General features: G+C 35.5%; 1 protein-coding gene and 1 pseudogene across 5 annotated transcripts in view; one reads left to right on the top strand and one right to left on the bottom strand.

Annotated features, from left to right (window-relative positions):
* Positions 1–25,591, bottom strand: part of UGT2A2 (UDP glucuronosyltransferase family 2 member A2) — a 39,645-nt gene extending 14,054 nt beyond the window's left edge. For 2 of the 5 annotated variants that reach the window (XM_087816569.1, XM_016219111.2), the window contains exons 1-2: positions 24,876–25,591; positions 15,001–15,632 (exon numbers count right to left, since the gene is read on the bottom strand). In XM_087816569.1, the coding sequence (XP_087672695.1) occupies positions 15,001–15,632; positions 24,876–25,591 (1,348 nt within the window). Of the gene's footprint in view, positions 1–14,996; positions 15,731–24,873 lie in introns of those variants that run through there. The other 3 variants (XM_016219113.2, XM_016219115.2, XM_087816575.1) reach the window with 2 other exon arrangements.
* Positions 20,719–20,845, top strand: LOC107541921 (thymosin beta-4-like; annotated as a pseudogene).
* Positions 25,592–25,842: the final 251 nt, after the last annotated feature.

The raw sequence follows: 25,842 nt of genomic DNA, 5'->3' as shown, positions 1-25,842 counted from the left end.
AGAAAACATTAGAAAAACCCAATTTAATGAATATTTAAAAAGTAGCCAGTATTCTTCATAAATAAAAGACAACAAAATACTGGGAACTGTCACAAATTTGAAGAGTAAGGGGACTGGACAAATTAACGCACAGAGTGAACCTGGATTGTATATTGTAAAGAAAAATGGTCATTAGCAGGATAATTGCAAATGTTTTAATAAGAATTCCTAGTATTGATCATTTTATTATGGTAATTGAAAATGTTAATACTTAAAACCTAGTTAATTTAAAATTTTTTATTTTTCTCCTACATTTATTAACTGAAATGTAAAGAATTGCTTACTTATTCAATTATTTATTTATATCAGTATAACATATACATTTATAAGTTCTATTAAATTATTATTATTGTTTATTTTATTGCTGAAATTGTCCCAGATTTTGGAAAATTTTCAATATATTGGTTTCTGTGTCTTTTCAATGTGGCTCCGTAATTTTAAGCACTTTTTACTTTCTGATATTTCAAGGTGTTTCAGGCTCATCTATTATTTTCACTGCCATAACCTTAAAATCATTAACTTTTCCAAGAAATGCTGGTTAATTTTATTAGAGCACGGCATTTAAATATCAAGATGAGCATGCAAGTTGTGTTCATTGCTGCCAGGGTTTTAGTCTTATTCAGCGTACAAAGCTAATAAAAAGCTAGTAAATATACTTGCAGGTACTATTGCTCACATAAATGCATATCTATATTTACTCTTATCTAGCCTTTTGTTTATTTCAGAGTCCTTTTACCACAGTGAGAAACTTGTCTCCCAATACCACCATATGTTTACTTATTTGTTCAATTTTAGAAAACACATGAAATAGTTTCAGAATCACTAGCTCATAGACCTGTAACAAACAAATTTGCAAACCAGAGTACAGTATTTGCCTCACAAATATGTCTCAAGAGAATTGAGATGGCAGTTAGATACCTTTGTATAAGGAAAATACTACACTCATATGATTTTTATTGGTATGTTTAAGCAGAATTCCAAGTGATAAATCTTTCTTCCTTCCATAGGCAAGAAAGAAGAAGAAAAGGGAAGGGAAGGGAAGGGAAGGGAAGGGAAGGGAAGAAGGGAAGGGAAGGGAAGGGAAGGGAAGGGAAGGGAAGGGAAGGGAAGGGAAGGGAAGGGAAGGGAAGGGAAGGGAAGGGAAGGGAAGGGAAGGGAAGGGAAGGGAAGGGAAGGGAAGGGAAGGGAAGGGAAGGGAAGGGAAGGGAAGGGAGGAAGGAAGGAAAAGAAAAAGAGAAAGAAATACTTCACTCATTTAAAAAAGGCAGTGCAACCTTATCAGAAAAGGACTGAAGTAAGAAACATAATCAAGGTCCATAATCACTCATGAATATAAAGACAAGTGTCTCTATAGAAATATGAGCAAAATAAATTCAATGATGAACAAGAAAACATAAAATACCAGTATTGCATTGAGATTAGTTCAAGGGTAGAAATAAATCTTAATAGAAAAAATTTTAATGTCACATATGACATAGCAGATTAAAAGAAAAGGAGAAAAAATTATTAATATCTCATTAATTGATTTAAAAACCTTTTGGTAAAATCTTCAATTTTCAATAAAAACTTTCTTACAAGTTAGAGAAAGAAAAGTCTTTGAACTAATATGAATTGTTATATATTTAACGTCATTTTTAAATGAAAAAAATTTAAAATATTCACTTTTAACTCAAATATAAAAATGCCCACTTCTCAGTCAGCACAAGAAAAATATAATAAATTTCTAAAAATTAAAAAAAAATAACACTTTAATGATATTAATTCTTCCAATCCATGAACATGGTATATTCTTCCACTTGTTTATATCTTCCTCTATTTCTTTTTTCAATGTTCTGTAGTTATCTGAGTAGAGGTCTTTTACATCCTTGGTTAAGTTTATACCTAGGTATCTTTTTTTTTAGTTGCAATGGTAAATGGTACTTTTTTTTTTTTAGTTTTCCTTTTTGAGAGTTCATTATTGGTGTATGAAAATGCCACCGATTTCCAGATGTTAATTTTGTATCCAGCTACCTTGCTGAATTCATTTATCAAATCTAATAGTACTTTGATGGAGTCTTTAGGGTTTTCTATGTACAACATCATGTCATCTACAAATAATGACAGTTTCACTTCCTCTTTTCCAATCTGGACACCTTTTATGGAACAGAACAGAGGCCCCAGAAATAGACCCAAGCCATTATAGTGAGTGAATATTTGACAAAGGAGGCAAGAGCATCCAATGGAGTAAAGACAGCCTCTTCAATAAATGGCACTGGGAAAATCGCACAGCTACATGCAAAAATATGAAACTAGAACACCATCTTACACCATACACAAAAATAAACTCAAAATGGATAAAAGGCTTTCGCAACTTAAATGTAAGTCACGAAACCATAAAAATCCTGGAAGAAAACATAGGCAGTAAAGTCACAGACATCTCATGGAGTGGAATTTTCACAGAGAAACAGAAAAAAAGAAAAAATAAACAAATGGGACTACATCAAACTAAAAATCTTCTGTACAGAAAAAGAAATCACCCTCAAGATACAAAAGAAGCCCATGGTATGGGAGAACATATTTGCCAAGGATGTATCTGATAAGCGACTAATTTCCAAAGTGTACAAAGAACTCATACAATTCAACAAGAGGAAGACAAAAAATCCAATTAAAAAATGGGCAAGTACCTGAATAAACACTTCTCCAAAGAGGACATGCAGATGGCCAAGAGACATATGAAAAAATGCTCAACATTGCTAAGCATCAGAGAGAGGCAGTTTAAAACCACAATGAGGTATCACTTCACACCTGTCAGAATGGCTGCCATCAACAGGTCAACAAACAACATGTGCTGGCGAGGGTGTGGAGAAAGGGGAACCCTGGTACACTGTTGGTGGGGATGCAGACTGGTGCAGCCACTACGGAAAACAGCATGGAGGTTCCTCAAAAAATTAGAAATGGAGCTGCCTTTTGACCCAGTGATCCCCCTTCTAGGAATATATCCTAAGAATCCTGGAACACTAATCAGAAAGAATATATGCACTCTTGTGTTAATAGTAATTTACAATAGCTAAGATCTGGAAACAGCCCAAGTGCCCATCAGTAGATGAGTGGATAAAAAAGCTGTGGCACATTCACACCATGGAATACTATGCAGCTGTAAAGAAGAAGAATCTCGTACCCTTTGGGGCAGTATGGAAGGACCTGGAGAATATTATGCTAAGTGAAATAAGCCAGGCCGAGAAAGACAAACATCACATGATCTCACTTATATGTGGAATCTAGAGAACTTAATAAACTGATGAACAGAATAGATTCAATGACATGGAAGCATGGATCAGACTGATGAATCTCAGAGAGAAGGATGGGGGTGGGAGGCTGGGGAGGAGATATTAACCAAAGAATTTATATGCATATATGCACAACTCAAGGACACAGACAATAGTATGATGAGGGACTGGGGAGGAGGGTGGGGCAGGGTGGAACGGGTCAATGGGGAGAAAAAGGGACATCTGTAATATTTTGAACAATGAAAAAAAAAAGAATATAACACTGCCATAACTTTCAAATAATACAAGTGTTGATATTGAAATTTAAAGAAACCCACAGTTACTGCCAAATTACAACTGTTTACCAAGGGAGACAGCTTTTAATTTATACAAGCACACACACACACACACACATTATAAATATTATGTACAATATTACATAGAAATATGTTCAACCTATATAATGTTTTCCAAAATCAAACATATCATCTATACATATAATATTATATACACATATTTATATCATATAGTATACATTTTATACATGTATAATGTTTTATAAGTTGAACATGTCTATATATAATAATACTATATATAATATATAATACCATTTTATATAGATAGATAGATTCAACTTTAGAAACTACACCAACAACATCAATGTCAACATAGACACACACACATCTATATAATATTGATGATTTTAGAATCATAAGGCTTTAAGAATAGACATAAAACATGGATAATTCGCTAAAACAAAGATTAATCTAAGGTCAAGGATTGGGGAGATGTGCTCTGCTGAATAATTAGGCTTTGCATAATTTCTGGTGTTAACAGGTGGAAAGCAGAGGCCAAACAAGGGTCAGAGGCAGGAAGATAGGACAGGTCCATAAATCCACTAGAAGAAAGTTGAGGTAATGTTATAATCTTAGGGTAAGAATAGTATATAAGATAGAAAATTGTCACTTTTTACTTTTTCTTTTCTTCTTTTTCTGCAGGCATCCAGTATATTGGAGACATTTTTTTGAGATTTTGAGCCTGTTGCAGTGTTCAAGTTAGTCAATGGTTGAAGTAGTTCTTTACTGGATGACATAATTTTTTCCTAGAAAGACATTTTTCCTAGAAAGTAATCTTTTAAATGGTACTTTGAAAGATGTTAGGAATATAGATATTTGATCCATTTGACTGTTTAGAATATTTTTAAAAGTAGCAGTTGAATAATACTGTATGTAACATTTTCAGATCAGATTCTTTCACTTAGTAATATGCATTTAAGATTCCTCTACATATTTTTGTTTTGATGACTCAATTTTTAGCACTGAATAATATTTCATTGTCTGAATCTATCACAGTATATTTATCAGTTCACCCACTGAAGGGCATCTTGGTTGCTTCCAAGTTTTGGTAATTATGTATACAGCTTCAATAGACACCCCTGTGCAGGTTTTTGTGTAGACATAAGTTTTAAACTCCCTTGGGAAATACTAAAGGGTGTGATTTCTGAATCACATGATAAGAGTATGTTTAGTTTTGTAAGATACTGCTTGTCTTTCAAAGTGGCTGTACCATTTTGCGCTGCCACTGGTGATGCATGAGAGATCATGCTCCACATCCTCATCAGGATTTAGTGTTATCAGTGTTACGGACTTTGTCCATTCTAAAAAGTGTGTTGTAGTATCTCATTGTTGTTTTAATTTGCATTTCCCTCATGACAAATAATATGCTTATTTGCCATCTATATATCTTCTTTGGTAAGGTATCTGTTAGGTTTTTGGCCCATATTTTAATCAGTATGTTTTCTTATTGTTGACGTTTAATAGTTCTTTTTAATATTTTGGATAACGATTCTTTATCAGACATACCTTTTGCAAATATCTCCATTCTGCATCTTGTCTTATTTTCTTGACATTGTCTTTCACAGAGCAGAAGTTTTTCAATTTAATATAGTCCAGTGTAAAAATTATATCTTTCACGGGTTATATCCAAGAAGGAAAGACATCGCATAATCTTACAAAGTTAGAATTAAGTTTGTCAGATTAATTAGGCACCTGTATTTAAAATGTGGTAATGATTTTTTCCTGAACTGGTGGGAATTCATTTTTAATCTATAAACATCATTCTAATGTTGCACCATAAAATTAACAATGTGGATCAAAATATTTTTCAAACTTCTGTTTGAAATATTACCTTCATGAAATATAGAGCAGGGTGTGGGTATCTAATTTCTATTATTTTTACTAAGAGCTAGGAAAATATGACACATCAGGGATCCAGTATTTCCTTGATGCCCTATTGTCAAATGTTGATAAAAAATATGCTGGCCTCCTATTTTTCACTTTTGATGGTATCTTGATGGCCTATACTTCAGGTTTAGTGCATATTTACATTGTCAGGGAAATATATAAGCAATAAATGGCCCATGACATTTGCAAGCAAGTTGGCCTGATTGCAAAAAAGAAAAAAGGAGAGAGAGAGCTCATAGACCCAGACAACAGTGTGGTGACTGCAGGGGGCAGGGAGGTGGGTGGAGGTGAAAAGGGTATAGGGAGAACAAATGGTAATGAAAAAAATATAGAATAAAATAAAGAAAAATAAAAAATGCTGAATTCTAGAAGGAATTACCAATCTTTAAATTAAAAAAATTAAGAATATTATATGAGATAGAAAATTGTCACTTTTTCTTTTCTTCTTTTTCTGCAGGCATTCAGTATATTGGAGACATTTTTTTGAGATTTTGAGCCTGTTGCATTTTTCAAGTTAGTCAGTGGTTGAAGTAGTTCTTTATTGGATGACATAATTTTTTCCTAGAAAGATATTTTTCCGAGAAGGTAATCTTTTAAATGATACTTTGAAAGATGTTAGGAATATAGATATTTGATCCATTTGACTGTTTAGAATATTTTTAAAAGTAGCAGTTTTCCTGAAGAGTAAAAAATGATGTGTATTAAAAATGCATATATTAATAATATACATAGTGAAGATGGGACATGCTGTACAGGGGAGAGCATTGACCCATTCCCCAAGATTTTTCCAAAAAAGATGCTTCTGGTTTGCTAAGCAGAGAATTTTTATGTGCTTACATTTGTTATATTAAGAAAATATCAGGGTCTAATATTTATAGGCCCAGATATTAGTCTGCAAACTGTGTTGGAGAGAGCAACATTTTTCTGTATAAAAAAACTGGTGTCCATGAACTTTGGCACATAAGTGTCATAAATGGATCTGCCAGAGGTTATCTGGATCTGGCTACCACAGGCTCATGAGAGTTCATTGTTAATATTTAGAAGTTTTTCCAAACTGGATGTTATATGACCAGTAGCTTGAAATTAGGCCAGGTGGGAGAATTTACACCACAGATAGGGGGAAATGCAACTAAAGTGTTATCTTATTCTTTTTTTTTACTACAGAAAGCCAGTTTTTAAACAGCTAGAGTACGTCATTGAGTACTAAGGGGCAGAAAAGAGAGAACATATATGGAGGTGAAAGCAATGTAGAGTTCTAAGATTTAACAAATAGAGTAAGTCAGCCCTAGTTGGCCTGGTTCAGTGGTGAAAGCATCGGCCTTCAGACTGAAGGATCCTGGGTTCGATTCCATCCAAGGGCACATCCCTCGGTTGCAGGCTCAATCCCTGGCCCTGGTCAGGCCTCGTGCAGGAGGCAACCGGTCGATGTGTCTCTCTCACATCAGTGTTTTCTCTCTCCCCCTTCCACTCTTTTTGAAAAGCAATGGAAAAATATCCTTGGGTAAGGATTAAAAAAATAAAAAATAGAGTAAATGGAAGCTAGAAGTCTTTTTATTAGTTTTAGATTATTGAATGGCAAACTACCCAAAGCCTGAGTGTCTTAAAGCAATAACTTTCTATTTAGCTCATGGTTCTGCTCCCAATTCTGGTATAGACTAAGTAGAGCTGCTCTGGGCTGGTCTACTTCATGGTCATGTAAATATGGGTCAGCAGAGGGCTAGCTGATCTTAGAAGCCATCATTTGTATGTTTTGCAGTAGTCTAGCTAATATCTTTGTGGGCAAATATCCTGGGGCCTTGTATCCTTTACCATTTAGCATGCCAGATAACTTAAATCACAAAATAAAAAATGCACAAAGCAGTGAGAGTAAACTTCAATTTTTAATAGACTGCTTGTTTTACATTCACTAAAGTCACATTTGCCAAAGCAAGATAATTAACCAAGACAAGAGTCAATGTGGGACATGACTGCATATATGAGTGAATATAAGAAAAGCAAAAAAGTTCATAATAAAAAGAAAAAAAAACATGTAAAGAGAGTAGATATAAAGAAGACACTTTAAAAGATAGTTCTCAGAACTCCAAATAATACACAACTTAAAGATGGATAGCATCGTATGTTCTGTCTATTTGTCTATTCTATCTAATATTACCATAATTGACACAAGTAGAGAGATAACTTCTAAATTTTAGGAAATATAGAAATTGCCAAAGACTTCCTTGTTATGAATTCCTTAGCCCAAGATATTTTATAAAAATATGCCCAAAAGCCCTCAGCTAACGTCATATTCAGTGGTGAAAGGTTGAAGGCAAAGATCAGGAACAACACAACCATGGCCACTCCCATCACTCGTTTGACATAGTACTGTAAGTCCTGGCCTGAACATCCAGGCAATAAAAAAATAAAAGATTATCTGAATCAGAAAGGAAAAAGCAAAATTGTCTCTATTTGCAGATGACAGCATCTTATATATAGAAAATCCATAAGACTCCACCAAAAAGCTGTTGATACTAGTAAATGAATTTATTAAAGTTTCAGGATACAAAAATCAGTTGCGTTTCTATAAACTAAAAATGCAACAGCTGAAAAATGAATGAAAATATTTTTTTCTCCCATTTACAATAGCACCAAAAACAACAAAATACTTAGACATAACATTTAACCAAGGTGGTGAAAAATCTGGAAAATTTTTAAACATTGATGAGAGGTTCAGAGAGAGATGTGATCACACAAGAAGAGCCAGAGAGAAGTGAGCTGAGGATTCTGTTAATCATTCCTGGCTTTAATAATATAAAGAGGTCATAAGCTAAGGAGCGTGGTCAGACTGTGGAAGCTGGAAATGGAATGGAATATTGATTCCAGGGGAAGAGTGATATCAGAGGAATGGCAACATGAGAGATCCCCTTGGTCTCTCCCCCTGAAATTTCAACAATTTGAATAACTGGAACTCAACAAAGGATTCCCTGCTCAATATACAGGCACAGCCGATAGATCCATGCACTGGAGCATCTAATGCTGGGCAAGTGGGAACAAACAGGGGAGGCAAGAGGGAAGGAAGGCTCAGACTAGTCAAGGATGCAGCCCTGCAGCCAGAAGCCCACTGCAGGACTCAGCCCAGAGAGGGGAGGGAGCTGGTTGTGGCTGCTGCTTCCATCAGCAAAGAGGAGCAGAGAGACTCGGTGGGCACTCCTGCAGGAGTGAGGAGTAGCTGAGCTGAGAAACCTGGGCAAGGACACAGCACAGGGGTTCTGCTGCAGTTGTCTGACGGTTGGCATTTCAGACAAAAAAAGCCACAGAGCCCTGCTGTCCCACAGACTCCCATAACTCACCTTGTGTCACCCTTGGTGTCAGGTTGCTGAGCACTTTATCTGCAAACCTGAGGACTGTTACAACAGAATCACTGTTTGCCCTGAGCAAGGGGTGCGCTCTGACTCTGTGGTTGTGGTGCATTTTGGGGGAACCCTGTGGAGGTCCAAGGTCTCTATTACCAAGAGAGCAAAATAAAGAAGGCAGCTGGGTCCCCCAGACCGCACACTCCCAAGCATCATGGCTACAATGACAGCAGCCGAAGGGGTCAGCTTTGGGATTTCACAGAGCTAAAAAACTTGTGATCCAGTGCCACCTACTGGAAAATAATAGAAATACCTCTGTGTAGTAATCATTTGGAGTAGTACCTCTCATACATCGATGACTAGACAAAGAAGGAATCCATCAAATACCATGAATAACCAAAATAGCAAGGCAGATCAGAAAGAAAACAAAAAATCTCCCGAAAGCAAACTAGAGCACTTGGAAATATGTGATATAAATGACAGAGAATTCAAGATTGCAGTTCTGAAAATACTCAACAAGATGCAAGAAAGTGCATACAGGCAATTTAATGCACTCAGAAAACAAGTTAATAAACAAAACTAGTACTTTACCAAAGAAATTGAACTTTTAAAAAAGAACCTAACAGAAATTCTGGAGATGAGGAATTCAGTAAAAGAGATCTGGAATGAACTATAGAGCATACAAAATGCAGATGATCAGATGGAGGAAAGAATTAGTGATATTGAAGATAGAAATCTAGAAATGATGCAAAGGGAAGAAGAGAGAAACTTGAACATCAAACAAAATGAAAGAGCTCTACAAGAACTGTCTGACTCCATCAGGAAAAACAATATGTGAAAAATAGGCACACCAGAAAAAGAGGAGAGGGAGAAGGGAACAGAGAGCCAATTCAAACAAATTAGTTGATGAGAAATCCCAAAACCTATGGAAAGAGCAAGATCCTTGAATACAAGATGAAAGTAGGATGCCTAGTTATCTCAATCCAAAGAGGCCTTCTCCAAGGCACATTGTATTAAAACTGTCAAAAATAATGACAAAGAAAAAATTTTCAAGGCAGCCAGTGAAAAGAAGGAAGTGACCTATAAAGGAAAGCCCATGAGGCTATCATCAGGCTTGTACAAGCCAGAAGAAAGTGAAACCAAATACTCAATCTACTGAAAGAGAGAAATTGTCAGAAAAACAGACACACAGATCAATGGAACAGATTTGAGAGCCCAGAAATAAAACCACATGTAAATGGGCAGATAATTTTCGCCAAAGGAGCCAAAACACACAATAGAGAAGAGAAAGCCTATTAATAAATGGTACTGGGAAAACTAGAAAGCCACATGCAAAAGAATGAAACTAGATTACAGTTTGTTCCATGTACAAAAATTATTTCAAATGGATCAAAGACCTAAATGTAAAATCTGAAACAATAAAGTACATAGAAAGAAACATAGGCACTAAACTTATGGACCTTGGTCATAGAGAACATTTTATGAATTTTCCCTAAGGCAAGGGAAGTAAAAGACAAAAATAAATGACTGGGACTATATCAAACTAAAAAGCTTCCGCACAGCAAAAGAAACATGACAAAAGGCAACTGACCGAATGGGAGATTATATTTGCAAACAACAGCTCTGACAAAGGGTTAATATCTAAAATATATTAAAAACGCATAAAATTCAATACCAAACAAAGGCAGATAATGATCATTCTTGGATGTTTTTGGCGTGGATTAGCAATAATACCTGCAGTGTACCTAACAAAGTGCTTGGTACCAAGTAAGTGTTTAGCAAGAGTATTTATTAAGTTAACAATAAAGATGGTACAATTATCAAAGGAATTAATTAGCTGCAGAATCATCTAATAGAGAATTAGACCAGAGATTCTTGATGGATCACAAACTGAACATGAATGACAATGTAATCATGTCACTTTTCCAGTTAAAATGATTAGAGGATGCATTAAAAAGCCAACAAAAGAAAAATAGAAGTGAATAAGAATGAAGAATGAAAACTAATATATTAGTTTTCAATAGTTATTCAGTATCTGAAAAAGTCTGGAGAGTAGCTTTGTTAGAGTGGGAGCCAAGAATTTGATAGCTGTTAGTTACAGAGATACGCACATTTGACAAAAACCACTCTGTATACTTTATGTACTTTTTTTTAGCCATAGGTCAATTAGCCCTTAATAATAAAAAATGGGATAACACTATGCATCAACAGCATGGTTAAAAATTTTTAAAAAAGAAAGAAGAATTCCAAGAGTTGGTAAGAATGTAGAACAATTGGAATTCTAGTGGATGATTGGTGGGGTTAACTGGTACAAGCACTTTGGAAATTAAATTTTAGCAGTACCTACAAAAACTAAACATTGTCATATGCTCTGACCTGCCAATTTCACTCTTATGAATATACCTAACAGTATGGAACATGTATATTTACCAAAAGACATGTACAAGAACGTTTATAGCAGTGTTTATTGTAAATAGCTTACACCAGATAGTCTACATGTCCATCAACAGTAGAACAGATAAATAAAATGTGGTCTATTAATTCAATAGAATCGATATAACTGTGAGAATGAACAAACTAAACCTAAATGCAACAAATATAATAAACAAGCATATTATTATATTTTCTGTAATTGGACAAATATAATAAACACTATGTTAAGTAAAAGAAGCAAAATATAAAAGAGTCCATAATGTGTGGTTCATTAACACAAAGTTTAAAATCGGGCAAAATTAATCTGGTGTTAGAAGTCAAGAAAGTGTTTACCTTTACATGGGAGTCATTGGGCTGGTATGAAGAATGAATAGAAGTTATGGGTTGTAACAATACTTTGTTTCTGGATGTGGGTGCTAGTTGCATGGGTGGGTTCACATTGTGAAACTTCAATGAGCTATAAATGTTTGACTTATGTTTGACTTCAAAAGAATGTTTACAGAAAATTTCAGAACACCTCACAGCACTGACCACAAGAAAGCTGTATGTGAGAAGGAACTAGAAGACTCATGACAGAAGATGAACAGAGAGATCCAAGTTTTCTAGAAAAAGGGTGGGAGGTTGTGAATGGGGCTTAGAATGGGAGTGGGACACACAAAAACTAACAAAGTACTGGGTCCCGAAAGGGAGCCAGAGATCGAATATAAATAATGTTGTGAGTAATCTAGCTCAGTTCTAGGCAAGTGGGTTGGGGGACAATGTTTAGAGGCTTATTTTTTTTCACGGGCTGGAAAAAGGTAGCATTAGTTCTAGGAAATCCATCTAATATAGACGGAAAGAGAGGCCAACACAGAACCAACGTTACTGATAGGTAAAAGTAGGCTACACTGGCCAAGTGGCATATAAGTTAGTGCTGGGCTTTCTGCTCTCCTGACCTGCAGTGCACTCGGAAAGCTAGAGGCAGACTGGGAAACCAACACACAGGCAAAAGGTGCCATCCAAGCTGCCTTACCAGTTTAGCCACTTTCACTACAGCGTTCAAGCCCTTGCCTTCCTATATACGCAGCAAATGCTGGTCCCAAACCCTTCCCACATATGAATTATCTACACGTTGTACAGGATATCTCTCAATGCAAGGGTCGGGGAGAGATCACGCGCAGTGCAATTGGAAGGTAGAACATTGGGCCTGGGTGAGAATTGTCAATAGATTCACTCCTGGAAATAAATAGCAGTGATTGTCATATTCTCAAATATGCTTTTTCCATTAGGTGTAAAAGTATAATTAAAATTGAGTTGATGATCATTTTTACTCGCTTCATCAGTAAAACTTAGGACTTCCTCTCTGATAAATAAAACAGGATTTTTAACCAGTGCAGTTAGATATTTCCTTGTTACTTCCTTCTCTTTTCTTCAATATAGATATTTGGGGGCTTTCTTTACTACTGTGAATCATGCTATTTTTCTGGTTTATTTTTCCCACAGAACTGAAGAGCAACCATTGAAATGGAAACGCCACAGAAATTTTACATGTTATTAAACTTCCTGTGTTCAAAGATGATATCAAATGTAAGGTACCCACCCTATTTCGGTATCAGTTTACAGTTACCAGGTGTCCTTAATACTTTAAAAACATAATTGAAAATAAAAGACAAACTGGATTATATCAGTTCTTCCTGACAATATACTTCAAATAGATTTAATAACACGAAGAGCCTAAAGGATTTAAGTAAGTAATACATTTAATTTCTCAACGTGTGGGATTGCGGAAATCCTGTGAAAATGAGAACATGCTTTTCCACACATTATATAATTTGTCATGGTCTTGCCTCAGATCACACAGTAAGCAGGTGGAACTTGAACGCAGAATCTTATATGCTTTTCAAGACCTTTCACAATCTTACCTTTTGTAATCCCCTTATTTAAAGCATCTAGACTATTACCTTATCCAGTACCCATAATATATGTGATACATAATATGGGCAGTGATAATTATTATTGAATATATTTTGGATGTCTTAGAAAATAATTGTGTGACTAACATCTAAATTTACAGAAAAATACATTTCTGAGGCATATGAAATTTGGAATTCAGAGATAAAGAAAATATATATAAGTTGCATTCTAAAGAATATTAAAACAGAATTTTACTTTCAAAATTCTAATTATCATATCTTCAAAGTTACAAGCAAATTTTAGTTAACTTGCATGTGTTTTATTTATATGTGTGATATGTTCAATATCCTCCCTCTAGACCAATTCTATAAAGAATTTTAAAAGTTTAAATGATGGAAAATTGGATGAAGAATGTTCTAACATCAAGGAAAGAGAAAATTATACATATACAAATTCCACTTGTGAAGGGTAAAATTAATGTTGGGTTATAGTAAAAATGTTCCTGCATCTGCAGCTTGCCACAGGCCTTTGTACTTGTTTTTTTCCCCGATGCCTGAGTGCTTTTCCTCCAGGGAGCCCACTGGCTCTCACTCTCACTGCCCCTGGGTCTTTGCTCAAAGGCCACCCTTTCATTCGAGACCTTCCCTGACCTTCCCATTTAAACGTATAATCCGACTCCCAGAACAATCCAGTTTTTTTTACTCTACTATACAGCATATATTACACTTTCACATCCTATATATTTTGCATATTTATTTTATCATCTGTCTCTTCTTACTAGAACATAAGCTCCATTTAGGTAGAGATTTTGATCTATCTTGCTACCTGTTGCATTCTCAGTACACAGAAAAGTTGTAGATACTGGGCTCAATAAATACTTTTTTACACAAAGAAAGCAAGAGGAAGGGAGGAAGGGAGGAAGGGAGGAAGGAAGGAAGGAAACAGGGAGGGAGGGAGGGAGGGAAGAGATGAGGAAAGAGGAGAGAGAAAGAAAAATGGAGGAACAGAGGAAGGCCAAAAGTTGTGTAAAAGAACAGTATTTTGAACATAGCCTTTGTAAGAAAGTACCATTGATAGCATCAAGTATTAATTCCCGCTGTTAATTAATACCACCGATACTGATACTGCTGATAGATACAGAAAAAATAACATGTAGGGAAGGAGAAAAAAGAAAAATAAAGGAAAGAATGCTCATAAAGGGCGGAAGGAGAAGTAGGCAGCCAACCGGAACTGGCTTGACAGTTTGCATTATTTTGCTTGATCCTCATGAGGAAACTGCAAGGCAAGGAAATTTGAGGCTGGCCAAAGGAAACTGAAAACTTAAGTTGTAGACAGTGCTAGCCCAAACATTCAGAAGAGCCTAAGGATGGAGAGAGAGTGAGAGGCAGAGGAGGGTACAAACTCAGGTTGCCATGCTCAGTCTTAGGCTTTTAAAAGTTTTCTGCAAAGAAAAGAATGAAGAACCAAGAAGAGAAAATAAATGGTGTATCACTTCAAAATGTTTGCCAAGATATTTTTTTTGCATAATTTATCCTAGTAAAGGTATTTCCATCTATATTTGAAGATTGATTTACACATTGAAAAGCTATTTCTTAAATAGGCACAAGATTATTTGCACTATTGGCACACATATTAATACCACCATTCCATTTTTAATGAATTTATCCCAAGTTAATGATCAAGGACTTGTACGAAGGTATAATAAGTATATTTACTTCGGTTTGGCATGTGCGGTGGGATGAAACATTCAGCTGTATTAACAAGAATAAATAAGGTATCTAGAGTCGTTAATAAGAGGACATTTTAGAGACTTACCTAAAACTTTGCTGTAGTACAAATTCCATTCTCCCCAGTAGGACTGAAATATATAGTCTTGCAGAGGATAAGATATGATATTTTTAACCCTTTCAGCAAAGGTCATCTGGTCAGTGAGCTCGGACAAGGCTGCTGGTACATAGGAGGCAGGTGTGGGAATTTTCCCACAGTGTCTCTCCACTGTTGAGGCTGGGGAGAACCTCAATGTGTACATAAATGGAATTCCTAATTTCAGAGCAACCAGGTCCCCACAGATTGTTACTGGGTCGGCTACCAACACATCAAAACCACCTTTCTGAAGTCTTGACATTAACTTGGGGTTGTTTAATATGCCATCACAGATTTGTAGGTTAATTTGAAAAAAAGTGTCTAGGAGTTTTCCGAGTTCTTTGTAGAAAGTCCAGAGTGTGAGAGGAGTTGGCCTGTGGTCTATCCACAGCATTATCATATGTTCAATTAAGGAATCTATATTGCTCTTCTTGAAGGAAACAGGTATCACCTCAAAATTCACAAGAGAATCAGGATTGGAGTTGATGAATAAAGTTGCTGATGAAGCCAGTACGGTCACATTGTGATTTCTTTGAGTCAGCTCTTCTAGAATGATCTTAATATTTAACCAATGGCTACCATCCGTCGGCCAAATGAGCACATTTCCACTTAAAACAACTTCAGTCAGAGTCAAATTAAAAACCAGGAGGAAGACAAACTTCTTAGGCATGGTGATATTCATTATGGAAATCAACCTACTGTAGGTCTTTTCAGATGAAAATGAACTTTCAAAGTATATTTAGGTAAGTATATATTTTTCAAATATAATAATATTTAATGTAACAGCTACACTCATTCATAGGTCAATTGATCTATAGATGAAAAGGAAAACAATGTAATTAAATCCTTATGTGCATTATGATTATTTCAACAACAGACATGAAATATGGTCTTATTTTAAAGAAAAAAAAGACAGGCAGTTTATAAGCCTAGTATCTGTGTACTCTATGATAACTATTATTTATAAAATGTGTCTCTAAATTTAATGTATCTTTCCAAAATTAGGTTAAATGAAAAGTAACACCTCCGATTGCTAAAGCCACTTTGTCAAAACATGTAGTACTTTCAAGTTGTATGTCTTTATTATAAGGTATTTTTATGTACAAAATGGATGAGCTATAGAAAATTTTGACTAATTAGAATTTTATTCTTGTATTTTGAATCAAGTTTTCATTTTCATTTCTGTTTACTTTAAAGGGAGGACTCTAAAGTGGAATAAAACATATCAAGTCTTCATATTTAATCATATTTAATAACATTTGGTATATAACACTTACTGAAGAATGTTTTGTTCATGTGTATAAAATTAACTTAGAACAAAATTTCTTAAAAATATATGTTATTAGTTTGAATTGAGAATCCCTAAAACATTTTTGTACGGAAGTTCTTTCTTACATATTATCCACCCAAAGGCATACCCTGAAGTGAAGGCCTCTTCTTCCTGTTTGCTTCTGAGGCATTGCACAGGATGGCTAAGATTTCATTGTGCTGATTCATTTCTCATTGCCTTTCAGTTTTAGAAGTGGCCCCAGAGGCCACAAAAGCCTGGGAAGCAGCCTTCACACTGTTTTAGGAACATGAGTTGTCAACTCCTTAAGAACTTTAAAGTTTTAGCCTCACATTAGTGCTTCAACTTTATTTTGAGTAGCATTTAGTTCTTTTGAATGATTAAATGTAGATTTAAAATGTCCCATTTGTTTTGTTGTATATAAACCAAGAATCTTTCTAGAGCTTTCATTTTAGCCCCGAGTCTGCCATCAAAGGCTTCACTACTTTCTTGATTAAAGCCTCGGGTAAGTTTCTCAGCTTTCTCATTACAAAGTGGGGAAGAACAAAGATGCCTATTTCCTGTAGTTGTGAGGAATAAATGAAACAGTGGGTACTAATTATTCACAATGGCATCTGTGTACAATAAATATTAACTATATATGATATTGTAGGAAGAGAATCTTACTTTTAAAATGACCAATTTAAGCAGAGCTTATCACCTCCTCTCACTGGGGTACCCGAGCTTTAGTGCCGAGGGGAAGCAGAGTTTGCCACCCTAAAATATGCCTTTTGATATATTAATAATTTTTAAGCTGGCTATTTTCAAGAAATGAAAGACTGAAGAAAAAACTTTGACTTTCCCCCTAACTGCCTAAAAGAATTAGAGGATCTGCTCCAGGAGGGGAAATATCATCATAGATGGCTGTAGTTTAATATAACCAAATTGGTGTGCGATAGAAAAAGGGGAACCCAGCATGGCCCAGCAAACATTTATTTACCAAACATTTGCTTTGCTATCCCCCTGTGAATTGCCTCCTACTTTTTGAAGTCCGAAACCACACCACCCCTTTCTCCCAAGCTCAACATGGCATGTACACCCAGCTGCCTGATCTGTCCTCCATCTCATGGTCTCATTCTGTGGAACCCCATATGTACATACATAATAATTTTGGTCATTTTCTACTGTTAATCTGTTTCATGTTCATTTGATTATTAGTCCAGCTCCAAGAACTCACTTTTATTTTAGGCCTTTTATTTTTAGGTTAATAATATAAAACTCAAGATTATACCCATAAAAATTATAACCTCTATTCTCTTTTATTGAGTGGGAGGAAAAAAGAGTGACAGCTCTCTTTGGGAATGGTGCATGACCCAGAACAAATTCCATCTTGGGTGTCATGCCTGTGGCTGTTATCCAGCTCATGAGCATTGTGCAAAAGGTGATGCTACCAGCAGTTATTTGAAAGATTCCAAAAAAATCAAGATTAAGTTAAATTTAAAAATAAAGGAAGATAGGAAAGAAGGGAGGAAGGAGAGAGGCAAGCAAAGGAAAAATCAGGAAGAGAGAAAAAAAACAGAAAAGAAAGATCCAGGCCAAAATATATTACTCTTCAAGAAAAAGACTCTAATACATTTTTTTCTCCTTTGAAATGTCTACTGTTGCCCTAGCCATTGCGATTCAATTGGTTGGGGTGTTGTCCTGTATAACAAAAAGTGGTGGGTTTGATTCCCAGTCAGGGCACATACCCAGGTTGCAGGTTCGATCTCCAGCCAGGGTAGGGACATGTGCTGGAGGCAGCCGATAATGTTTCTCTCTCACATTGGTGTGTTCTCTCTCTCTCTCTCTCTCTCTCTCAAAACAATCAATACATTTTAATAAATAGATAAATAAAATGTCTACTGTAAATGAAACACTTTGGAGATATACACACTCAAACTTGTTTCATTTGTATCACTTTATTTTATATTAATTGTCTGTGCTCTGAGTACTTAGTTCATGCAAAGTTCTAAATATTGTGGTCATAATCTTTTCTTTTCTGAAGATTTTTTTTTTCTATTTAAATTAATATACTTGCAAGATAGTTTATTGTTATTATAGATGACATTAGTTCTTAGAAATCATTCATTTATTTATATATAATAATACATTATTTTTACAAATCTAATATATAAAGTTTACTCACACAAATAAAAACCTGTTTGTTTTTCCAGTGACCAAAGTGTAAACTGTTGGTTTTAATAGGTAATGGGTTATGAATATTTTTTACTGGCATTAAAATTCTACATTATTCTTTCCTTAAATGTTTCCTCAATTTTTGTGGCTTTTTTGTTGTTAATATGTCCACAAAAATAAAATTTACCTGGTTCAAGTTTAAACAAATATATTTGAAATCCACGGCAGACTTTTCTTTCTTTCAGTTAGAGGGATTCTTTCTTAACACCAGAAATTTCTCCAGGCAACAGTCACCTGGAACCTGTGCTTAAGGGAATAGCAAGTTCCCTACTGATAACATGGCCCAATTAAATTTATTCAGCAGACTAAAATAGGTGAGAAATAGAACAGCAGATTTCAAAAGCTAAATACACTGAAAGGAAGAAGAAAGTACCCAAGAAAGTTTAAACCTAAAATAGTGTAAATAATTGCTAGGTTTGCATTTGAAATTTTAAAAGGAGAGAAAAAAATTTCCAGAAGCTTTGGTGTCAGAAAGATTTCATTTGAAAACTATTTTCTCAAACTGGTAGTTGTATTATTTTACTGTAACATGTTTGATATTTCTAAACCTCAACATTTTTATCTGTGATAGTAATTTTTCTTTACAAATTTATTGCAGGAATTAGGAGGTATAATGAACATGAAGCACTTATCACAGTGTCTAGTGCACAGGCTGAGATCAACAAATGTTTACTGCTATTACTATAAAGATGTCCATGAGTTTGAAACAAATACCCACGACTTGAAATAAAATAAGTAATTTGACATTATACTATCCCATTTCTAGCAATTAGCAAAGATTAAGGGCTCACTTTGAGGTTCTCATTGCATTACACTGCAGAAAACTAATCTTACAAAAAGTTGTTCTATTTATTTACTCAGGTGTGACAATTTGAGACCTGAACGTATATGGATCCTTTACAATGACTTGATTAGAGCAGTCAAGCTAAAGTAAAAGATAAATTCAAATTACAAATTGGGAATGTTATTTTCACAAGTCAGTTCTACTTATCATTTGCATTTATCACATGTACAAAGACTTGCACAAAAATAAATTACTCTGCCATGTCACTACTTTTACTTCTTACCTGGCATTCTGAGTATGAGTGTTCATGTCCCTGGGCATCAATAAGAATGTGTTTCAGTAAAACAAACTTAAATAGTCATTCTAAGTCAGAAAAGTATAATTTGATTAGAAACATGATATCAAAATCAGAGAGTAGGAACAGTTTTAGAAATCTTCATTACATTCCCATGAACAAATTGTTAAGGAGTATTAGTCTCATGTGAGGACTTGAAGAATAATGGAATGGTATGGTTTTATTACCAGTATTAACTTACAAGCACAATACAATGAAACATGTGATACTGAGGCTGCCAGCATGGGGAAGGTTTATCTGGAGAATAATCTTACCAGCAAGAATAAGGAGCCTTGCAATCATGACAATCATTACACCTAGGTTGAGAAGAAGCAGATGATGAAAGTTTAGGTAATGAGATAAAAATGGAGACATATATAGTGAGCAAGGAGCCCTCTACTTACCTTCCTCTATTTTATGAACTGAGAGGCTGAACATACTCAAATGTCACTGTTGGCTTATTGCACACATGAGGAGATTAAAGAGTTTTTGCAGATATTAACAGCTTCATTGCCTCCTAAATGACCATTTCTTCATCTTCTACCTTTCACTTTTAGCCCCATGATATTGACTATTGACTTCTATCACCACAGGATAGTCTATAACCCTCAGAATAGCTTTGCTTATTCTCTTTGAATGACAGAATACATAGGTTTTTGTTTACATTCCAAGAGAAAACCAATTTTTTAATTTGGGGGCAACTAACATATTCAGAGAAGGTGATGCACCAATTATAACTAACACTTTTCTTAATACTCCTCATCAATGAACTCATGCCTATATGGTCAATTCATTTATGAAGAAGAGTCCAAAAGAGGGAAATGTAACTACAGGGAAGAGTCAAAGATATGCATCATTGCTGGCTTTCAAGATGAAGTCACAAGCCAAGGAATGTGGGCAGCTTCTAGGAGCAGCAAAAGGCAAGAAAACAGGCAGAGCCTTCTCTAGAACCTCGGGAAAGGAATATGGCCCTCCAGTACCTTGATTTTGGCTGCATGAGACCTGTGTGGGACTTCTGACCTCCAGAACTCTTCCTCTGCAACCGTGTCTGACAAACCCAATATGGCTGAGATTGAGAAATCCGATAAAGTAAAAACTGAAGAGGACAGAAACACAAGAGAAAAATCCACTGCCTCCCAAAGAAACGATTGAACAGGACAAGCAAGCAGGCAAATAGTAATGAGGCAAGCGCGACCAATATGCACCATACATTCCACAAGCATTCAAGCATTGCCTTCTTATTTTACTTCTTTTAGCTATTTAACTTTGTAAGATGCAAAGAGGTTGGATCAGTTTAAGTAACTGTGCTGCCCCTTTTCACATTAGAGAACTACTGACAATGAAGGCCACACCTGCCTCTCCCATCAGCCTGTCTGGAAGGCAGGGAAGGGAAAGAACTTGCATGTTGGTGAAGGAGCAAGCTGGGTGGGATGACAGTGAAATAAAATAAAAAAAAGAAATAAAAAAAAGAAGAGTCCAAGAATATACAACAGGAAAAGGAAATCTCTTTAATAAGTGGTGTTAGGAAAACTGGACAGCCATGTGCAAAAGAATAAAACGGAACACTATCTTACACCATACACAAAAATTAACTCAAAATAGATTAAAGGCCTAATAGTAAGACTTTAAACCATAAAATTCATTGAAGAAAACATAGGCAATAAGCTTCTTGACATTGGTCTTAATGATGACTCTTTTGGGATTCGAAACCCAAAGCAAGGGCAATAAAAGCAAATATTAACAGTGGGACGACGTATAACTAAAAAAGCATCAGCACAGCAAAGGAAACCATCAACAAATGAGAAAATATTTGCCAATCACAAACGTGATAAGGTGTTAATATACAAAATATATAAAAACTTATGCAACTTATTAGCAAAAAAAAGATTAAAAATGGAAAGGGGATTTGATACTTTTCTGAAGAAGACATACAAATGGCCAACAGGTACATGAAAAGGTGCTCAACATCACTAATCATCATTAATCATCACAGAAATGCAAATTAAAGCCACAATGAGATATCATCTCACAGCTGCTATAAAAAAGACAAGAGATAAGTGTGGGTGAGGAGAAAAGGGAACCGCTGTGCACTGTTGGTGGGAATGTGTATTAGTACCGCTCCTTTGGAACACAGTAGTCATGTACCACTTAAGGACGGGTATAAATTCTGAAAAATGCATAGTCAGGCAATTTTGGTGTTATGCAAACATCATTGGATGCCCTTAAATAAACATGATGGTGAAACCTACTACACACCTGGGCTGTAGGGTATAGCCTATTACTCCCGGGCTAGAAGCCTGGGCAGCATGTTATTATACTGAATACAGTAGGTAATCATAAAACAATAGTAAGTATTTGTGTATGTAAACATACCTGAATATAGAAAAGATATAGTGAAAACACAGCATGAAAGATAAAAAATGGTACACTGGTATAGGGCATGTACAATGAGTGGGACTTGTAGGACTGGAAGCTGATCTGGGTGAGTGAGTGAGTGAGTGAGTGAGTGAGTGAGTGAGTGTGAAGGCCTAGGATATTGCTGTACACTACTGTAAATTTTTAAACACTACACTTTGGCTATACTAAATTTATAAAACATCATGGATTAAATCAAGCACAAGAGAAAATGATGCAATTAAGGGATGCAGTAAACACAAGGTGTATGAGGCTGCTGCTAGTGTAACAGGTCATACTGTTTTACAGCAAACTTTTTTAAATAAGTAGTAAGAAGGGTAAACTCTAAAATAATAATTAAAAGCACAGTTATGTAAAAACATAAACCAGTAACAGAGTTTATTATTATCAAGTATCATGAACTGTACACAATTTTATGTGCTATACTTTTATACGACTATCAGCACATTAGGTTTGTTTACAACAGCATCCCACAAATACAAGAGTAACGGGCTGTACTACAGCGTTACAGGTGACAGAAAATGTTCACCTCCATTATAATCTGTGAGACCACCCTCATGTATGTGGTTCATTGTTAATCAAAACATTATGTACTGCATGACTTTAAAGAGATTATTCAAAAAATTAAAAACAGAACTACCATATGATCCATCAATTCCATGTCTAGAGTATACATCCAAAGGAAAGAAAACCACTCTTTCAAAGAAATGCCTGGACCCCAATGTTCATAGCAGTATTATTTACAATTGCCAAGACATGGCTAACTGTCCATTGATAGGTGAAGGGGTAATGTGGTTATATATACAATGAAACATTCAGCCATAAAAAAGAAAATTCTGTCATTTGCAACAACATGGATAGAAATTGAGGGCATTGTGCTAAGGGAAATAAGTCAGACAAAGACAAATACCATATGATTTCACTAATATGTGGAATATTAAAAAACAAAGAAACATAAAAACAAAAAACTCAAACTCATAAATACAGATTGATATTTGCCAGAGGTAGGAGTAGGGGGTAGACAAAATGGGTGAATGGAATCAAAACTCACAAGCTTCCAGCTACAAAATAAATATGTCATGGGAATACAGTGTACAGCATGGTTACTGTGGTTAATAATGCTGTATTGTATATCTGAAAGTTGCCAAGAGAGAGAATCTTAAAAGTTCTCATCACAAGAAAAAACCCTGTAACTATGTGTGGTAATGGGTGTTAAATAGACTCACCGAGGTGATAATTTTGCAATACATACAAATATCAAATCATTATGTTGTACACCTGACACTAATATGTTATACGTAAATTATATCTCAATTTAAAAAGAAGTAATTAAACTCTTTCTCACCCCTATAGCAAAGAGACTTCCTTTTTATGGTCACACATGGAAGCAGAAATTGTTTTTCAAGAACTTGCTCTCCTGAGTGTGTTCCTATGTATTCCCATTTGCATTTTTTGTAGTTCATAAGCTACCTCACTAGTCCATGCTTTCAGCACATCTTTCCTGGAGTGATGAAGTGTTCTCCAGTCTAACGTGTCCGCTTTCGGTCCACATCGGTCTATGTGGTTTATATAAGATGCAATCTAGCCATAATACAACCCTTTAATCTGTTCCCAGTTACTTGTTAGATACCAATCAAGATGCTTAGCATGACATACAAGATGCTTTGAAGATATTTCATTCATTCATTCTTGCAATACTGACATCTTCAGAGTTCTTTCTCATGCCTGCCCACCTTACACTTTGACCTTCCTCAGTACTGACTCCTCAGCAATACCCACCATACATGTGCTATGTCTAGACTCCACAACATGGGCACACTGTTTCCTTCTCCACACTTAGTTTTCAGGAAATTAATATTCACTATTTAAAAATTTCCTTGTGTATTACCTCAACTTTGAAGCTTTTCAGAACACCACTCTGTCCTGTCATATATTGCCTGTCTCCTCTATACCATTTCTGCCCGTCATACATTTTTTTCCATTATCCATGCCATTCGTATTGTAAACACTCCCTTTCATGCCTACCTTCCCTGTTTGACTGTGAAATCCTTGAAGGCAGGAACTTCATCTTAGTCTTTGTTGTACCCTCCCTTTCCAAGGGAGTGTCTGCTAAACACTAGGAAGTCTATGAGCAACGATCAGAGATTATCCACACATGTGGGGATTTTTTTTTTTAAATATATTTTTGTTGACTTCAGAGAGAGGAAGGGAGAGGGAGAGGGAGAGAGAGAGAGAAACATCAATGAGAGAGTCATTGATCGGCTGCCTCCTGCACGCCCCCTGCTGGGGATCGAGCCTGCAGCCCGGGCATGTGCCCTGACAGAACTGAACCTCGATCTCCTGTATCAGAGGTCAATGCTCAACTGCTGAGCCATGCCAGCCGGACTACATATGTGTTTTTAAACATGCTCACACAGATACAAATGTCTATATTAATAATAGGGTTGTAGAAAGCTTATTCTCTTTCAGCTTCCCCCACACACCACTGAAGTTTCTAGGCAATTCCTATTATTAGTGCAATATGTAAATGAGAATCAAGTCCTAATTTTAAACTAAGGTATTTGTTTCTGTATTTTATGCATAAAAATACATAGTTGGTATCTTCAAGTCCATAAAATTAGAAAACAGCACACTATAGTTCCAAAGCATATTCTATTTTATGTTCTTTCCTGCTATCAAATGATAATAATGACAGTAATCAATATGTAGGATTGAAAAGAAATAGTTATAGGAAATAAAAAAGAGGTCTGTTTGTTTAAATTCAAATAATACAAAAAAAAAGTTACATACCCAAAGCTTCACTATAGTAGGAATCCCATGATTTCCAAAGGGTATGAAAGATGTAGTCCTGTAGATGGTAGGAAATGAAATTTCTTATTCTGTCAGTAAAAGACATCTGGTCGTTCAGTTCTGATAAAATAGCAGGAACATAGGAAGGAGGGTATGGTGTCTTCCCACAGTGTTTTTCCACTGTCGATGCTGGAGAAAACCTCAAGGAGAACATAAATGGAATTCCAAGTTTTAAAGCTACTATATCGCCACAAGGAAATACTGGATCTGATACCAGGACTTCAAATTTGCTTTTCTTCAACTTTTCCATCAGCTTTTGGTTTTTGAGAACACCATCACAGATTTCTCTACACAGTGCATGAAAGTCCTGGAGGACTATGCCAATCTCCTGATAGAATCTCCAAATGGTTGAAGGAGATGGTCTATTTCCCATCCATGTCAAAATAAAATTTCTGATCATTTCTTCCATTCTTTCTTTCCCAAAGGGCACCTTATATATTTCAAATGTCAGAGATGGGTTATAGGTGGGATCAATGAAAAGTGCACCAGAGTAAACAATGACAGTCACATTATGCTGCTTTTTAATGAGCTCATCTATAATGATCTTAATATTTAGCCAATGACTACCTTCCATCGGCCAAATCAGAACATTCCCACCAAGAGTGATTCCTAGGAGACTTATCTGAAGAGACAACACCAGAATGATCTTTTCTAACATGATGTGGCTTGATGTAGAAGATTTGATGAGATGTGACACAAACGAATTTCTCTGTTTTTCAAACAAAAAGGAAAGACAAATTATTTTTCAGTTTGATTAAACCAATGACATCCATAAGAGCTTTTCTTTACCAAATGTTATTTGTCACAGTATCTGCTTATTTTATGATAATTACAGATTTAGGAGCACCATGTGTTGTACCTGTCAACCTATTGCTTTAGCTTCATTATGATTCTTTTCCTTAAACTTGA

Source organism: Miniopterus natalensis, chromosome 1, assembly GCF_054644295.1.
Source record: "Miniopterus natalensis isolate mMinNat1 chromosome 1, mMinNat1.hap1, whole genome shotgun sequence".
NCBI classification, from domain to species: Eukaryota; Metazoa; Chordata; class Mammalia; order Chiroptera; family Miniopteridae; genus Miniopterus; species Miniopterus natalensis.
Note: the sequence above shows the minus strand (reverse complement) of the source record. Positions and strands in the feature narration are given on the sequence as shown.